Source organism: Petaurus breviceps, unplaced genomic scaffold, assembly GCF_028583685.1.
Source record: "Petaurus breviceps papuanus isolate PSGF00001 unplaced genomic scaffold, PetGlider_PUasm1.0 90903, whole genome shotgun sequence".
Taxonomy (NCBI): Eukaryota; Metazoa; Chordata; class Mammalia; order Diprotodontia; family Petauridae; genus Petaurus; species Petaurus breviceps.
This window is the reverse complement of record NW_027187376.1, coordinates 945,907-964,612: the sequence shown is the minus strand read 5'-3', so window position 1 is coordinate 964,612 and position 18,706 is coordinate 945,907. Positions and strand designations below refer to the sequence as shown.

Here is an 18,706-nt window from a genome sequence, read left to right as displayed (position 1 = left end):
AGAGAGAGAGAGAGAGAGAGAGAGAGAGAGAGAGAGAGAAAGAGAGAAAGAGAGAAAGAAAGAGAGAAAGAAAGAAAGAAAGAAAGAAAGAAAGAAAGAAAGAAAGAAAGAAAGAAAGAAAGAAAGAAAGAAAGAAAGAAAGAAAGAAAGAAAGAAAGAAAGAAAGAAAGAAAGAGAAAGAAAGAAAACTAAGACCTGGAGACAGATTCTGATTGAATGGAAGATGTTTTGGATGCTTTCCTCTTGGCTTGGGGAGTTCTTGGGGAGGGGAGGGAAGTTGGGGAGACAGTGAAAACAAGGGCAGAATAGGGAAGTAAAGGAAAGAGCCTCTCCCATCCCTTCCCCTGCTGAATTTCTTTTAAGTTCAGCACTGTAAGCAAATAAATATGGCACTGTTTGCCAGTCTGAAAAGTTCAGCCTCCTCAAGCACAGATGAAGCTGGGAAATAAAGGGACAGACTGGTCTGACTTCTCATTGTTCCCTTGCATAACCTACAGTGTACAGAATTTGAGTGAAGGGCTTGAAGACCCATCAGGCAAGGGTAGGGGTAGACTCCCACACTTTGCCCTCACTAGGCCACAGCACCTCGGAATTCAAACCTTGGAAAACAAGGTTATAAATATGGGAGCAGAGGGGAACAGAATGTGAGCTGAGAGGTCCCATAGTTGGCGTGTTGCTAATTAGAGAGATGGGGAAATCGGAACAGCTGGAGATTCCAATTAAAAACCCGTTCTCTGGGACTTGAAACACAACAGCTAAAATTAGCCAAGCTCTCCACCCTACACACACTCACGAACATAGGAACACATTTACACTTCTCAAGTGCTGCTAAACAGTCCCCCAGGTTCAAAAATCAATGACTCTTAGGAGCAGTGGCCCCACTGACTGGGAACTCTAGGAGCTGGGGCTGGGGGGGGGGGCAGTTTTCTTATACAATCAAGGGATAGATCTGCACCATGTCTGCTCTTGGTCTTGAGTTTGGTCTATGAGGATATGTCCTGTCCTTCCTATTCCTCCTGAGAGTGGGTGGCAGAGATAGTCTTCTCCCCGTGTCAAGAATAGGGCAGGAAAAAGAAAAGGGAGAGTGGGAATGAGCCTAAGGCTCAGGGAGGTATCGGGACCTCCCAGACCTCTGTGCTCAGCACCATTCCCCTTCTCCTGTGACCAAGTTCTTCCTGACCTTATTTCTATCCCTATGCATGAGCTAGAGTCACAACCCTCTCTCCCTGGATGTTCTCAGTCCAGTGCCCCTCCCCTCTTCTTTGGCCAAGTTCAACAATAACTAATTCCTTTTATCCACCCAGGGAAGCTGATCCCAAGTGTGGTGGACACAAGGAGTGGAGGGAGGGGGCCCACAGGGCAGAGCAGAGAGGAGAGTTGCCTCTTCTTTCATTATCTGGCTCCTCATCCCATTAATAATACCCTATTTCCAAAGGAAGCTCTTCAAGCTGGCTCCTTCTAGCTCAGAGGTTCTTAACCTGGCATCTATTCACTTATTTTGGAATATTTTCATAACTGTACAAAATATAATTTTGTTCTTTTGTAATTCTATGTATTTTATACACTTAAAAACATTCTGAGGAGCCCATAAGCTTAATCAGCAGCCTAAGGGGTCCATGCCACAAAAATGATTAAGGACCTTTGTTCTAGCTGATACAATAAAATATTTCTAAGCTAGAAAGCAAAAGCCTCCTGAAGACTAGAGGGTGAAAGTTAAGTGGGCTGGGGCAAGGGGTTGGGATGGGGGACATTGATAAGACAGGCATTATCTGAAAGTCTTAAAAACCTTCAAAACAGCAGAAAATCTGAGAGGCTGAAAATTTTGCAAAACTTTGGTGACCCAGAGTGGGGGAAAAAAGAGAGACCTAGATGTCTAACACGGAGTTCCCTCCTGTCTCTATTGGTGACACAGTTCTAGTTTGACTCCTTGTACTGGTGAGTTAGGTGGTCTTGTCCTAGCCATGAACGTTAACAGGGGCCCACCAAAATGGCAAGACCAGGATCCAAAGAAATCAAGGTTGAGGACAATGAAAATAGAAAATGCACACTCCCAACAACAGCAATGTCCAACATTTACAAAATGCTTTTGAGTTTCCAAAGCGCTTAACGTACCTGAATCTCCTCCTTTAAGCCTCACAGGGTAGGTGATATTTATCATTACTCTCATTTTATAGATGGGGAAACTGAGATTCTAAAAGGTTAGGTCACTTGCCTGTCTAATGTGTCAAAATTAGAATCTGAATCTACATCCTGGCTTCAAGTCCAGGACTCTATTTATTATGCTACACCATCTCCCCAAGATCTGTCTAAATCTAGTGTCTGTCCTTCACAGAGCCCCTACTGATCCTGACCATAAGAGGGCATGCTGCTGGGCTACAGGGAAGGAGAGAGGGGAGGGATGGCAGGAAGAATTGTTCATCAATTTGACTAAATTTATCTTCCAAGCTATGTGACCTCAACTCAATAGTTGACCCTTACTTCTCATTTCCCCCAACCTCCTATGCATGTTCAATGTTTCAGAAGCCTCCTCCCATGTCATCTTGGGTGGCACAAAGATGTAACTTCCCAAGAAAGGGGGGGAAAGAAGTCATACTTACTTAGCAGGCACACCCCCCTCTGCTTTTGTCCACCTAAGGAGAGAAAAAGCAAGAGTAAGCAAATTTTCTGCCTCTACTGGAGACAAGCATGGGCATTACACCAGCATGTTATTAGAAAGCCTTCCCCAGGGACAAAGTGGGCCCTTAAAGTTCTCATGTGTGTGCTCACAGTAGTCTTATGTAGGGTGGCCTAAGCTGGCATAGGTTTGACTTACCAATTCCTTTTCAAAGCATGTTAGGGAGGAGCCAGCTGAATGATTAGGACAGCGGAAACAAGGGCACCCAGGAAAATCATAGGATCACGAACTTAAGAGCTAGAAGGCACCTTTACAAATATCATTTCATTTGATCCTCTCAACAAGCCACTGGAAGTAAGAGAGATTAGCATCTCCATTTTATAGATGAGGAAACTAAGGCAGGCCCAGGGTCCCACAGGTAGTAAATGTGTGAAGTGGGATTTGAGCTCAGGTCTTCTATAATCACTATAGAGATTATACAGCCTCTATTAATATCAGGCATCTTCATCTGAGGTAAGAATACCTCAACATACAACCACACATACACACACTTCTCTGCTTAATAGCTGAGTGAGTGTGCAGCTGGTGGGTAAGTAAGGAGAAGTCTATGGGAGACTTACTTCCGTTCTTGTGGGTCCAAGTCACAGAAGGTAACAGTGTTGAGGGGATAATGTCGCCTGAAGAATAACCTAAAGCACAAAAACAGAATAAATTTGAGGGTGCAGACTGTCAGGCCCATTGCCCTATTTTCCAGTCTCTTTTTTTCTGTGTTCTTCTAGACCTATCCCCTGCCTTCCATAACATCTCAAAATGCTCATGGCATGGTGAAAGCAGGAAGTGCCAGGGTTCTCCCAGTGGGACATGGGTAAATAACTGGGACAGAAAAAGGCACACCATAGAATCTCTCTCAGAAACCTGGGGTCAGGGCCTGGGGGACACAGAGAAGAAAGAGACAGGGGCTCTGGGGTGGGGAAGATGTTCAACACTGGTGGAGAAAAGATGTCAGAAGGTAAAGTGGGAGGTTCAGAGGTTGGACTGGAATATCTTTCTGATATTGTTCATTTCATCTTCCCACTTTTATCCAATGACCCTTCAATAAATGGTAATGTTGGAGGTGGGGAAACCTGCACAGTGGACTGGGGAGGGGGAATTACTTACTTCCTCTGGTTGTCCGTCAACGTGATACCCTGGGCAGAGACCTTGAAGTGGACAATAGTGGCAGCCGGTGTGGGATCTGCAGCTAGTGTCTCAGCTGTGGCTTTAGAAATGGCCTGGGGCCCCGTGAGTGACTCCATGTCAACAGAATTGACGAAAAGCACATTGCAGGCTGAAAGAAACCCCAGCAGGAATGACTGAACAAATCACATTATGTAAATGTAATGGACGATTACTGGACCATTAGAAATGACAAATATGAAGAATCTAAAGAGAGATGGGAAGACTTGAACAAACTGATGCAGAGGAGAGTCAAGCAGAACCATGAGAATAATTTACACAAGGGAAAACAACATTGAAACATCAGCTCCAGAGGATGTAAGCATGCTGTCCAGCCTTTAGAAGACAGGTTGCAGTATGAGGCATTTATTTTCAGATATAACCAATGAGTTGTTTAGGTTTGCTTAACTGTATTTCTTTGTTACAAGGAAGGTTCTAAAGGCAAAGAGGAGTCACTTGCAAGTGATAGTCATATTTAAAAAAAAAAGAACATCAATAAAATATTTTTTAAAAAAATAACTTCCCACCCTTGGAAAGATTTCATTCCAGTCCTGAGGAAGGAACACTTGTCAACAAAAATGTCATTTTCTGATTTGATGAGTAGCTGTGGATGAAAGCTACTGATTCAGGAGCTAGAAACTAGAAATAGAGGGCTGAAAGGGAGTGACAGGCAGGGTAATATGAGGAGAGAAGACTCAAAGAAGGGTGAGAAGCTCCCACTGTCACTAACCACTCACCTGCCCCCTGTTTCAGTAGATCTGTGGTAGAATTGGCGGATGAACTATCTTTTGTCTCATCTGTTGGATCTAGCAAAAACACAGAAAGTTATGCAGAGGAACAGATATGGGACCACAGCCCTAACTGAAACATACACTTTCCAAACCATGTCATCTTATTAGCAAGCCTTTGACCTGCTTGTGCTCAATGCCCCTTGTTGAATTAAAAGTGACTGCTGTCAATTTGTTTAGTACCTAAATTTATTTTATCATTAATGCTACCCTATTATTTTAATAGCAATGTGATTGAATTACTGTTTATAGAGGACAACTCCAACAACTGTTGAAATAATGTTTTCAATCCCACAGTGGATTATTTAATGAGCATTTAAATCCTATGTGCTATCCAAGTTATATTTGGACTTTTCAACAAACTGTGCTAATCAACATTAATTAATTAAAACAAAAGCATTGGATATATGAAAGAAATGGTCAGTGTTAAGTGTAATACTGTAGAATCCCAAGGAGTGATTAAGCACCAGGATCAGAGACTTAGGGGCTTCCTCTGACATTCCTATTAATATGATATAGGAATGGGAAGAAATAATGATGGTTTTGGCCTGCTTCCTCTCCTCTCTGCCCCTTCCCTATATCCATACAAATATTGATATGTAAGTTAGGAGCTAGGAACTAGAACCCTAAGGCTAAAAAGAACGTGGAGAAATCATCCTGTCCAAACTTTTGCCTCTAATTAGACACCCGTGGCTAGAGATGTCTAGCTGTAGAAGATCAGAGAGGAGAGATGGGTCTAGAAAGACTTTCATGAAGCAGGTGAGAGCTACCAGGACTCAGATCAGATCATACCTGCCTTAGGTACAACACCAGGGAGATGGTAGTGGGGCCTACCACCCTAGTTATAACCCTTCTCACATCTTATACTTGGATAGCTTGCATAGCCCAAGCCTGTCTCCCATTTCCATGCCATTTGGAATACCACTGCCAAATTAAGTGTCCCAGAACCTGCTTACAGACCTCCCATAATTCCCAATAGGATCAATCCCCAAGTACTGACGTCTGCTTTCCAAGGCCTTTCATCACCTGGCCACACCCCAGTTTCCTAACTTTCTTTGTCACTACTCCCCATTATGAATTCTCTACCAGTGATGGCCATCTCCTTTGCCATCCCCTCACCTCTTGGTCTATTGGAATCCCTTAAGGTACAGCTGGATTTGCATCAAGATAAGGTTTGAAAACTGTGCCCTTCAAGGGTTACCCTTCCACAGAGGAGGCTTTGAGCCTTCATGGTAACCACTACAACCTGATTTGTCCCAACATAAATATCTCTGGGCTATGAAGAATTAAATGTTCTGAATTTAAACATAAATGTGCCTAGAAAAAGCTATATTTAAAATGTTCTTCCTTGCACCCTTTCCTCTACTCCCAACTCTGTGATGTCATACCCTAGGTGGGTGCCTACCTGGTCTATGTCCTGAGTCTGCTTCCAAGTCTAGCTCAGGACCACTTCCTTCACAAAAATCCTTCCAGACTCTTCTCCCTGCTCTGACCTCCTACAGTGCTTCATGTCACACATCTGAGCACTTGCGGCACATTGTCTTATTTCATTGTTTCTTGGACATTAGTCTGGTTTCCCCATTTATCAAGTACTTGCCATGTGCCAGGCACTATATAAACTGCTACTAAAAAGAGTCCTTGCTCTCAAAGGGGCTTACAAGAGGCACAAAGCATGTGTGACTATCAATAATTCTGGTGGTTATCTACAATTTCCCCACCCCACTCAGCCCCTGATAAACTAGCATGTCACCACACCAGCTGGGAGGAGGAGACCTAGTAGCAGAGGAAGTAGATTGTATCTCCACCCAACCTACCTAGGATCCCTTTCCCCATGCCCAGAGTTCAAAAGACAGTGGGCATCAGGCCTCATCAAAACCGGACACTCGGTAAACTAACCCTCCTTGTCATTGTCCAAGTTTGGATTTCAGGTTATGAGGCCAGGGGAAAATAGAGTGGGATTGCTACAGATAGATTTTGATACTCTCTAAGCCATGAGCAACAGAAAACAGAAGAGGGAATAAGGAGGGGTGGGAGAGCTATGGGAGGTAAAAGTTTATGAAATATGGCTGGGGTTGATGCCCATTCTGTGGACTGACGTTGAACTCCTGGCTCCATGGTATTGTTCAACCCTGTCTGGCACAGTGACTGCATGAGCTCATGAAGCTGAGCTTTTTAAACAATTTTGCCTTTCTGAAATTATTTGGGCAGAGGATGGGTGAAGAGGCTTAGGTTTCCCCATGTTGGCAGGGCAGCCTGTCTTCCCCAGCCTATCTTGGCCCTGTGTTCTGAAGCGGCTACTGGCACCGATGACTGGATGTTGCGGGAAAAATGGATCAATGTGTGCTCGCTGAGCGCGTCTCTGGCTCCTACCTCGGTTTGGAATGACCAGCTTGCAGGGGAGAGCCAATGGGATGATAGAATGCTGGTAGACCAGAGCAGAGAGACATCCTGTAGGGACAGAGACAGATCCAGGAAGCAGCATTAGAGGGAGTTGGCTGACAAGGAAATATAACGAATGGTAGGATGACTTGTGTTATCTTTCATGTGTGTGTGTGTGTGTGTGTGTGTGTGTGTGTGTGAAACCTCCCCAAAAGTCCATGGCCATTAATATGATCAAATCACCTAACGGGGGTTCAGGTCATCAAAACATCCCCTTCTCCTTACCTCTGGACAGACTTATATTTTAACCACATCAGGATGGTAAAAATCCATCTTCTTTTTAAAGGTTCCCCAAATAAAAATATTACAGTCCTTCTTGGACACAAACTAAAAATCTTCCCCAATGGAAGTTGTTCCTAACGTTTCTAACCCAAATGTAAACCCATTTTATTGAATCCTCTATCTGAATGGGGTCACTAAAGAAAAGAGGCATAACATGGAGGCTCCATCTAATTATACAGGAATGGTCAGAGGTTATAGCAGGAGAGACTAAGGGGGAGATTGCTAGAAGAACCCCCTGGCAGGTAGACTGAGCCCTGGAGAATGTTAGTTAGATGGGCAAACTCACCAAAGTTTGGCTCATTCGGACATCCTTTTAGCTTCACCCCTCTGGGGCTAGTCTCAATCAGGAAATGTCTCACTAGCTCATTGGTCATGTCTCCTGGAAAGACAGGACAGGGTTACTGCTCCCTTCCCATGTTCCTCTCCTACTCTCCACCCTGAACCCAAGGCTCTGCCCTTCTGCTCCTCTTCACAATCTTTGCCTCTTTCTGGGATGTATGGGGGAAGAAGCACAGGTCCTACTTACTTGGAGGTAATATGGGTAGAGAGGGAGCAGGTCTTAGAAGACCTGTCTAGACTTAGAAGACACTCCATCTGGCCCCATCTGCCCCACCTGGCAAGTCCTCCCCCAAGTCAGGGACAGAGACAGTCAGGTAAATGTCACGTTTCTTGCCTTACCACTAACCACGATCTCCCTCCTCATCTCAGTAGTACAATTCTCAGAGAAAATATTCATTACCTTTCTTACTCTGCTGAAGGATTGTGGGAGGAGGAGATGCCACTTTCATGGCCAAGCCATAAGCTCCCCGAAAGGAGTGGCTATCCCGAATGATGAAGGCTCCTGGCTCCCGGTCCTTAAGTAATGTGATGGCTGTAATGGGTGGAGGAGAAGAGGAAAGGAAAAAAGGAAATAAAAATTTAGTGATTTGATCCCTTCAATCCATTCAGACAAGGTCTTCCAAGAATCTTCTATTATGTTTCCTTTCCCTTCTCTTCCTTTTCTTCTCCTTCCCTTCCCCTTCCTTTCCCTACAGGGCAATGCTCTTTCTTTGCTATAAGAGGGTAAAGATGCTGGAAGTCCAGACTCCTGGGTTCTCCCAGTCTGTCACTGACATTCCACAAGGAGTTTCATTCAAGCCATTCCCCTGCTCCTGGGTAGTGTAGATCCACTCTCTATTCACACCAGGTCTCTCCCATTTGGCATTTAAAGTTTCTCACCACCTAGCCCCTTCCTATCTTTCTGACTTTTAACTAATTACTTCTCTCTGCACTGAACAGTACACCTATGCTGATTCATTTACCATCACCCATACACAGCGCTCCATCTCCATCTCCCTATCTTTTTACTGGCTCTCCCCTTGCCTCCTCATCTCTATCTCAAAGATTCCATCAGTCAGCCAGTTAACTAGCATTCACCACATGCCAGGCACTGTGCAAAGTGTAAGGAGATAAAGAAAGGCAAAAGACAATCCCTGCCCTCGAGGAGTTCACAGTCTAATGGAGAAGACAACAGGCAAAGAGCAGTGTGCAAAGAAAATATAGACAGGATAAATTGGAGATGATCAACAATGAGAATGCAAGAGCATTAGGAGAATCAGGAAAGGCTTCTTCCAGAAGATGGGATTGTAAATCAGACTCGAGGGAAGCCAGGAGGCAGAGATGAGGAGGGAGAGAGTTCCGAGAATGATAACAGCCAAAGAAAATGCTTGTACTCAGAAGACGGAGAGACATGTTTGAGGTACAAACAGCAAGAAGACCAGTGTCACTGGACGGAAGATGACTGGGGGTATATGGTGTAAGATGAACGGAAAGGTAGGAACAGGCTAAATTGTGAAGGGCTTTATAGGCCAAAGAGATGGCCCAGAAGGTAATAGGGATCCTGGTTCCTTAAAACAGCTCAGTAAATACTTTCTTCTTCCTAAAGCTACCTTCCATTTACTCTGTCTGTATGAACCTTTTATGTATGTACTCATTGACAAGTCTCCCCCATTAGAACGTAAGCTTCTTGAAGGCAGGGACTTTTTCTGCCTTTTTTTCTATCCTGAGGGCTTAACTCATTGCCTGGCACATAGTCAGCACTTACTAAATTCTCATTGGCTGAGTCACAGAAGGAGATTATCTAGCCACCTGTTCCAGTATCTTAGCACCACTGTCAATAAGTTCTTATTGAGGTCACACTTCAAACCCAACTTCCTCCCTGGGGCCCATGATGATTATAAGGAACTGTGACTGTGTGTCTTTCTTGCTCCTTTAGGAAGAGGTGCAAGAGAAGGTTCTGAAACAATCATCTCTATGGATGGAAAGTTTACATGGAACATCGTCCTCCATGGTCCATTTCACCTGGACTCACCCTGCTCCCTGGAGATCTCGGGTTTGTACCAATACTTGGATGTGTCCTGAACAAACTTAACATTAGCCCGGGTCTCAGGACTGTTGTCTGTAGAAAACAAAGAGACAAAAGGAGTGTTGAGCATCAAATATCATCATCATGGCTCTGGATGGCCCCTCTATAAGGCCATCTAATCCATCCCCCTGCCTCCAAGTAGGAGTTCTGCCTAAACCACCTCAGATACAAAGATGAAGGCACATACCCTTCTCTCAAAATTCTTCCTTGACAACTAAATGCTCTCTGTAGCAGCTTTATCACTCTGATCTCTGTTCAACACTCTATTTTAAGTTTAAAGATCATTTCTGAGCCTTTCCCTCAGATTTTTCTTCCAACTAAATCAACCCAGCTCCTTGCCCTCATTCATCAAATGTCATTATTTTTTCCAGTCTTTTTCACCATAGCCAATTCAAATAGCCTTTAAAATGAGAGCAAAAACAACCAAACCTTCCCAAAATGCTTTTTCTACCTACCTACTCCCTCCTCCTTCTGAAACCCAAGGACACCCTGCCAGAGGCCCGATGAACGTAAGTCATTATGGCACATCACCTTAAGAACAAAGCTCACTATTGGACTTGGGCAAACAGATGAGTGACTAAGTTGGCATTTGGAGGAGATCAAACTGGGAATGTGGCATTTTTGCCATGTGTCACATGCTCAGGCAGCTATACAGGGGTGGCCCATGTGTCCATCATATAATTTTTCTTGGAAAGTCGAGAACATTAGCAGTCATCTAGGCCAACTCCTTTATTTTTAAGCCAAAAGAAACTACGGCCTAGAGATAGGAAGTGATTCACATGTGGTCACATGATTAGTAAGAGAGAGAGAACTAGAATTCAGGTCTCCCAATTCCCAATCCAACATTTGTCCAACTACACCATCCTGTCCCCCTTCCAGTCTGGGCACAGGATAGAATGACCTCCAAGTTCCCTTCCAACTCTAAACTTCTGCTGAGGTTATATAAGACATATATATTTATATACATGTATAAATGTATTTGTATGTATACATATGTAATATAAATCTATTATTGAGATCAAACTTCAAACCCAACTTCCTCCATGAGACCTATATTAAAAATATATGTGTGTATGTGTGTATAGGGAAAGACTAAAGAACAAGTAGGAATAGACATGTATTAGAATATATTACTTGAAATATTATATATGTATGTATATATGTATACACATGCCTACTCTCTCCCTACTCCTCTGACATATACACAGGTATATCCATATGCCTGTGAATTAGTGAAAGGCACTAATTTCTTTAAAGAGAGATTCCAGTGACCATTCTATAACAATCACCTCTATAAATATTACCAGGTAGAAACAGATAGATATAGGTACAAGTATAGACACATAAATATAGATGTATGTGGATAAACATGTCTATCTACTTGCACCCTACTCATTCCCCATGCACACACATATATCATTAGATAACATGTTTATATAAATGCATGTGTATATTGTGTGTATAGGGATGTGTGTGCCCTACTCATATAAGGGGCAGCTAGGTGACAGTGCTGGAGCTGGTGTTAGAAAGACCTGAATTTGAATCTGATCTCTGACACTTGGTAGCTTGTGTGATCCTGAAAATGGGGATAATAATAGTGCCCACCTCCCAGGATTGTCTGCAAACCTTAAGGGATTATTACTAAATCATTCTTTTCCTTTGCATACCCTGACGTCAGAGTTCTTGGGGATTCACAAGACTAAGAAAGACATCTTTCTGCTTCTACCATCCTTCAGAGGGAGGTCATAGTATTGGAAGGCACCCATGCTTGGAATCCTGTTAGACTGGGAAGGTTCAAGATGGAACCATATTGAGCCTTCATCCTGGAAGGCCAACCAATCTCAGTTCCTGCTATAATTCAAGTCACTTGCTCTAAGAGGGTAGAAATGGGCTCCTCAAATCTGTTCTTTTGACCTACTTTTCAAAGAGAGATGGGGAAGTGTCAATTTTCCTTCCCTGACAGCTAGTCACTGAAGAAGACCCCTGGGACTCAGAGTATCAGAAGTATGGGAGCGTCTGGAAATGTTCTGAGCCCTCCTTCTCACTGCTTTGAAGCCCCCAAACACCCACTGCTGTGGTTTCCATCTAATGAGCTGCCAGGAGAGACCACAACTGCATCTGCCTTCCTGTGTTGACTCCAATGGCTATTTTAAGCAGGGAAGATAGTGGGAAAAAGGAAGTGCAGTGACCCCCAGAAGCTTCTCATACCCCCAAGGAGAGAGAGGGACTGGGAACCAAATGTCGTTCTTGGGAAGGGAGAGAACAGCAGAGCCTTAAAGTTACTGCTGGTGAACCAGAGGAGGAAAGGGCAGGGATTGGAAAGCCTAGATCCAGGTTTCCATATAGTTTCCATATAGTGAGTTCTAACAGCGGCTGTTGGGTTCTAGATTCTACACAGTTCTAGATTACTGAGTTTAGAGGATATCCTCTTAGGAGGATGGAGGTTATTACTTGAAATCAGCATTAAATCTCAATAATCAAAATAATATGATTGTCATAATAATACCTCATACTTGTAGTTTCAAAATCCTTCCCATGTCTGATAGCTCACCAATTCTATGAGGGAAGGAAGGATGGTAATATTCTCTTCACTGTACAGATTATGATACCAAGGCCATAGAAAGTCAAAGTCAAGGTCAAGATTTGAACACAGGCCTCTAGATGCCTAGCTTCAGTCATTCTCAAATTATATCAGTTTGGAAGCAGATACATTTAGGGTATCTGAGCTTCAGGTTAAGGGCACCCACCTGGCATGGAGAACTTGGAAAAGTCAGGAAGGGTATGGGAGAAGGAGACCATGCTGCCTCCACTGGGACTGGACATGCCGCTGGACACAGGGGATGAGGACACTTTTCCATTGACGGTGGCATAGTTGGGGAGGCTACCTGCCCGATCTCCTGCAGACATTCTCCGCTTCTCAGGCAAAGCAGGTGTGGGGCTCCCTTGCCGGAAGGCCGCAGAATCAGGGGAGGAGGATGTTGGGCTGGGATAGTAGGCTGGGGAAACTGGGAAGGAAGGTGTGGAGGGCGCCTGGTAGCCTGAGGCACTGCTTTGCCGGGACAGAGTAGGCCTCCTGTCCTCAGGGGTAGAATAACCACCATAGGCTGCATGCCTGTCCATGCTAGGGCTACCTGGGACCACTGGCCCAGCCCCTCCTAGGCCTGCCACATGGCGGCTCAGGCTAGGGCTTCCTGGAGTGGTGACTGAATTACTATGGATAGTGCCAGTGGGGTGCCGGCCCAGGCTAGGGCTTCCTGGGGAGGCAGCCACACTGCTCTGGGGGCTAGCGATGGCATTGCCATGGAGGCCAGCCACTGTGTTACCAAGGGGACCTGAGACCTGACGGCGGCTCAGCCCAGGGCTACCAAGTGAAGAGGTCGCCATGCCAGGGTTCACTGCTCTCCGACCAAAGCCTGGGCTAGGAGGAGTATTGGTCCCCACCGTCCGGTGGAGAGTCTGAGGACTTCCAGGCAGGGTGTGGACACCAGCCACAGTAAACTGAGACTGAGGCCGGCTGTCTGGAGAAAAGTAGTCAGGACTCCGATGGCCACTGGTGGCAGCTGGCAGGGTGGGAGAGGTGTTCTGGTAACTGGTCTGGGCAGAAGAAGGAGGTTGCCCTAGGCTTCCAGAGTGGAAGCTAGCATCTGCCACAGGCTGGGTGGGTGTCCTGGGGCCTAGGCCACTGCTTTCTGCTGATGGGAAACTCCCCACAGATGTGCTAAAGAGAAAAGACAAAGAATCCAGAGTATAACAGTCAATCACATGTAATAAGTTTACTATGAATGAGCTTATATGCCTTGCTATGTAAGATATTCAGCTCCAATCCCTAGTTGCTACCTATTGGCCAAGGCTGAGAAGTGTCTTCCAAGCAAGTGAAGTTGATTCTGATTTCTACCTTTGGATAGCATGGAATAGGTCAGGACCCCTGCATCCCTTTCCCACTGTAAGGTCTGTGGTCGTGTTCCAGCTTCCCCAGTTGATGAAGCTGATAACATAGGCATGGCCTGTTAGCACTGGAAAGGGCCTTGGGAATCATCTCATGTCCTAAAAGAAACTTTAGGCTCAGAGAGGAGAAAAATTTGATTCAAGATCATGCATCTAGTTAGATGGAAAAAGAACTTTCTGAATCGGTGGAGTCCTAGTCAGATGCTATTGACCTCAATCTGCTGATAGAATTTAAATATTTTTCTTAGGTCAAAAGAACTGGAAGACAACAACAGATGGGTCTTATCATAGATTAAGGGGGTCTTCACTGAGAGTAATAACTAGGGAGAAAGGGTTTCACTGAACCTAATGTAGCCAAACTTCTATGTAACAGACTAAGGTCAAGACCAAGTACCATAATTTTATGTCTGTAACAAGTACTTTGGACGATAAGGGGAAAAAACTATGTTGCTATGGTGTGGGAGAAGAGAGGAGTTGATAATGGTCCAAATCAATGACAATAATTGATGGAGTAGAGTGAGGAAAATGCATAGTTATCATGCTAATGCCACATTAAAAAGTGAAACTATGTGAATGAAAGCTGTCATGGCATAACATGCCATGCCGATATTATCAACTTCATTTTACATCTGGAGAAGATGGACCATGACTATGATTCCCCCCAATAGGAAAGAGATACACAGGTCCTGACACATTCCATTATATCCAAAGGTAGAAACCAGAATCTGTCATGAATGAATGAATGAAAAAGCATTTATCCGGCATTTGTAATCAAAGCATTAGACAGACAGACACAGACACACACACACACACACACACACAACTGAACCAATCCTGGTCTTTGAAAAGCTTATATTCAAATAGAGGAAAGAACACAGATTTGGGAGTGGTGGCCAGGGATGGATATTTTGGTCTGGAAAGTCACAGGGATGGTAACTGGAGCCTAGGAGAGAAGACTGGCCATACCCTTTCCAGGAGCAATGGCAGTGATTTGATTGTGGTTCCAGAGCTATAAATCAGACGAGTATTTATTATTTTACTGAACACCAACAAATTAGAAGATCAAGGGATTTAGAGTTGAAATGGACCTTGGTTCTTGGTTTTTCCAAACATCTCATTTTCTCTGAACTTAATTTTTTTTTTTTTGGAGAGGGGAAGGTAGGACATTTGGGATTAAGTGACTTGCCCAAGGTCACACACCTAGTTTTGTGTTAAGTGTCTGAGGCCAGATTTAAACTCAGGTCCTTCTGACTCCAGGGCCAGTGCTCTATTCACTGCACCACCTAGCCTCCCCTGAACTTAATTTCTTGATCTGTAAAATGGGTTGCTGTAAGAATCAAATGAGATTATGTTTTATGTAAAAGTCTTTGCAAACTTCAATGAATATTATATCCTATCCACCCAAGCTTTTTCTCCCTATGTGCTGACTTCTTTGCTTTGGATCATTATTAGTGACCCTTCACTGAGCTTTCTCCCTAGACCTTTGGATTTAGTAGCCAGTGAAACCTGGTTCGACCTAGCTTGGCATCCTGGTTCTATGCTTAAATTGTGACTTGGTTTATCCCTCTCCCCAAGAGGATTCTTTCCCTAAGTTCTTATCCACTACCCTTAAACACCAGCATGTTTCACCCCCATTCAAATCATGTTCAATCATCTAAAGTTTGGGTTTTTCTTTAAAGCAACAACCACTGGGGTACTAAAGATGGAAGAACTGCACTATAAATGGGATGTGTACCTTTTGAGGTTGGGGAAAGTTTCAGGAACTACCTATGGGAGGGGAAGTCATTACATAAGAGAGGCATGCCATAGGCATGAAGTTACAGGACACACAATTTCAAGCCAGGAGGAGGCCCTCATCTCTGGCTCCCACCACAGGCAATGTTTGGCCAGGATGGATTCCCTGGGGCATGACTTTATCCATTACACATGGCTTTCAGCTTCATCCAGAGGTCAAGCTGGTCTGTGCCAGAAGCCAAGGATTCTCAGCCAGGTTGAGATATTGCATCAAGGCAGGAGTGAGTGAATGAGGGTAAGAAGAGAGCTCTGAAAGGTTTAACCTGCTTAGCCCAGGGCAACCTGCCTGGTCAGACTCAGAATCATAACATATTCAAGCTGGAAGGGGCCTTGGAGATCATCTATCTAGTTGGATGTTTTATAGATGAAGAGAGGCTTTGTACATGACCAGTCAGTGGTTTCTGACCCTAAATCCAATGCTCTTTCCATCCTATTATATGCTTCTGGCTCAGTCTAGAGTTCTGAACTCTGGCTCAGGATGCTACTGCCCTGAGAGTACTAGAATACCAGGAATGGGGCTAGGATGCAGACACTTTCTTGGGAAGGGGAAAACAGGATGAAAGGATTTGATGGTCTCAACTCCAAACCTATGAGCTTAAGAAACAGTAAGAAAATTAACTGAGATCCATTAGTCAGAAGGAGATAAGACTGACTAGGGTCCTGACAAAGAGGTCCCTCCTTTGGTCCCTGGATGGTTAGTACACAAAGAATAGTGACAAGCTCTTCTGTTCACTGGAGTAGGAAGAATTTAGGTGAGTTACAATGCAGAACTCCCCTACCAATGGTGATTAGCCAGCTAGCCAATAACTAAAGAAAGCTATTAAAGCCAATTCCTGGAGGACTTTAATGCAGCGGGAAACACTAGTCTTCCCCTGGGATGCTTTGGTGGGGATGGGAGGGACCAGGCTGCTCAGAATTATGAGGTCTATGCCATGGAAGAGGAATAGATTCAAGTTCTGCCCCTAAGAAGCTGGAGGTCTGAGAGAGACAGAGATGGAACCCAAACCCTTCCCTCAAGGAACTCCTGATCTAGCTAGTACTTGTACATGGAGATCTATAGAGTTTACAGGATAAAATGGAGGGTACAGTCAATTAGGACTAGAAGTTCAGAGGATGAAAAGATCTATATGGATCTGTGGGTAGTGGAGACTTTCAGAAAGACATGGGGCTTGAGCTGGGCTTTGAAGGGGACAGAGAGCTCCTATCAAGCATCTGAAGGGTCATTATATAGGAGAGGTACTATATTTGTTTTCCTGAGCTGTATAAGACAGACTCAGGAGGGAGAGTTTCCAAGAGGCAGGTATATGGAATAACTTCCTCCTGAATTGACCAACTAAGATTAAGTTTGAAAAACTAGTTATACAAAGAAAACAAGTGGAACCATCTGTACCCTCAAGGAGTTTACATTCTATAAAGAGTCCACTTGTAATGAGCCCACTAGGTAATCTCACCTAACAAGGAGAGCTGTCCAAAAGTAGAAAGCTTGCTTCAAAAGGAGGGAGGCAGAGACCTGTCACTGAAAATCTTCAAAGGAATGGATGAATACCTGCCAAGGTTGTGGTTGAGCTGGGTACAGTTTGAATTAGATGACCTCGGAGGTCCCTTCCAGCCCTGAAGCTCTGTGATTCTGTAAACTCTGAAAGGTCTGCCCCAGGCCGGTGTTTCCAGAATTCCTAGAATCCCCAGACTAATTGCATCTGATCATCCTGGATGGGGCCCAAGGAGGTCTGTTCTTACTGGCTGTCTTCCCCCCAGCCCTACCCATCTGAGAAAGAGCTACCAGAAAGTAGAGAGAGCCAAAGACAGGGGGGCTGGGCTGGCTTGCCCTGTGCTGGAGGACACTCTTCAGGAAGGAAGTGCTCTGGAGTGATCCCTGCCCCCTTGCCCCTGCCCAAGGAATTTCCCTTTGGCCAGAGGAAAACACAGAGAGGGAGGTGGCTGGAGCTCTCGTCCCAGATTCTGAATGGAGCCCCTAGAGCTTTGAGGGGTGGAGTGGGGTAGGTGTGGGAGGGAGTTCAAGAACACTAGTGATTCAGTGACAGAATTATTCATTTATAGAGGATTCCGGCTGGGAATTAACCTCATACAGACTTCTCAGCCTGGTATAAAAAGGCCCTCCACAGTGTGTCCCCAACCTTCCTTCCCCATCTTATCATATCCCACACTCCAACCCAATCACACTCAAACTTTATGCATTCCTAACCTTTCTAAACCTATTGCCCATGGGAGAATGTCTTCTCTCCCATTTTCTTTCTAACAATCCAAAGCCTACCCTTTCTCCAGTGCCCAGATCAAGCTGAGGCAGTTTGGCGTAGTGGGAAAGCTACTGGATCTAGATTCAGAGGTCCTGAGTTCAGATTGTACCTCTACTATTTCCTATATGTATGACTTTGGGCAAGTCATTAACCACTGGGTTACCTCTTCTGTAAAATGAGGGAGTTGAACTAGATTCCTCTTAGGTCCCTTCCAATTCTGAATCACTGAACTGCCTAGGACACTAGGAGAATTAATGACTTGCCCCAGGCCACAGGGACCCATTCATCTGACCTTTTTTCAATCCATCCTACAGCAAGTCAGCAGAGAGAGTTCAGGCCTCGGAATCAGGAAGGTCTGAAAGTTTAAGGTCTATCTTCAACATGGGCAGACTTTGTGACCTTAGGCTAGTCACTTATCTTTCTCCAGTGCTAGCCCTCAGCAAACCTTAAAACTCAGTACTAAATATAAGCTCCCAGTACCACAAAGCAATTCCCCGGGACTATAAATTGCAAAGCAATTGCTAATCTGCTTCGGTAAAGGGGGATTTCCTTATATTAATGAAATCTTGGGTCTAGTTCCCTGTCCACCCCCCAAAAAAAATTTGCAAAGCACTGATAGAGGCCATGGGAATACAAAGATAAATCAAAAAATAGTCCTTGCCCTCAGGGAGCTTATAATCTAGTAGTAGAGATAAAGTAAATACACATATAGCTATAATATAAATTTTATATAATGCAATCATGACATAGAGATTAAAAGTGAAAGATTCTCTCTTTCTCTCTCTCTCTCTCTCTCCCTTCTCACTCTGTGTGTGTCTCTGTCTCTCTCTCTCTGTCTCTGTCTCTCTGTCTGTCTCTGTCTGTCTGTCTGTCTGTCTCTCTGTCTCTCTCTCTCTCTCTCTCTCTGTCTCTCTCTCTCTCTGTCTCTCTCTCTCTCTCTCTGTCTCTCTCTCTCTCTCTCTCTCTCTCT

At 44.5% G+C, this 18,706-nt stretch overlaps 1 protein-coding gene across 14 annotated transcripts in view; it reads right to left on the bottom strand.

Annotated features, from left to right (window-relative positions):
- TNS1 (tensin 1) overlaps positions 1-18,706 on the bottom strand; it is a 262,454-nt gene that overhangs the window by 5,973 nt on the left and 237,775 nt on the right. For 13 of the 14 annotated variants that reach the window (XM_069075165.1, XM_069075166.1, XM_069075167.1 and 10 more), the window contains 9 exons: positions 12,490-13,460; positions 9,689-9,775; positions 8,078-8,209; positions 7,625-7,717; positions 6,988-7,065; positions 4,567-4,635; positions 3,773-3,941; positions 3,235-3,303; positions 2,598-2,630 (listed from right to left, as the gene is read on the bottom strand). In XM_069075165.1, coding sequence (XP_068931266.1) covers positions 2,598-2,630; positions 3,235-3,303; positions 3,773-3,941; positions 4,567-4,635; positions 6,988-7,065; positions 7,625-7,717; positions 8,078-8,209; positions 9,689-9,775; positions 12,490-13,460 — 1,701 coding nt within the window. Of the gene's footprint in view, positions 1-2,593; positions 2,631-3,234; positions 3,304-3,772; positions 3,942-4,566; positions 4,636-6,987; positions 7,066-7,624; positions 7,718-8,077; positions 8,210-9,688; positions 9,776-12,489; positions 13,461-18,706 lie in introns of those variants that run through there. The other variant, XM_069075178.1, reaches the window with a different exon arrangement.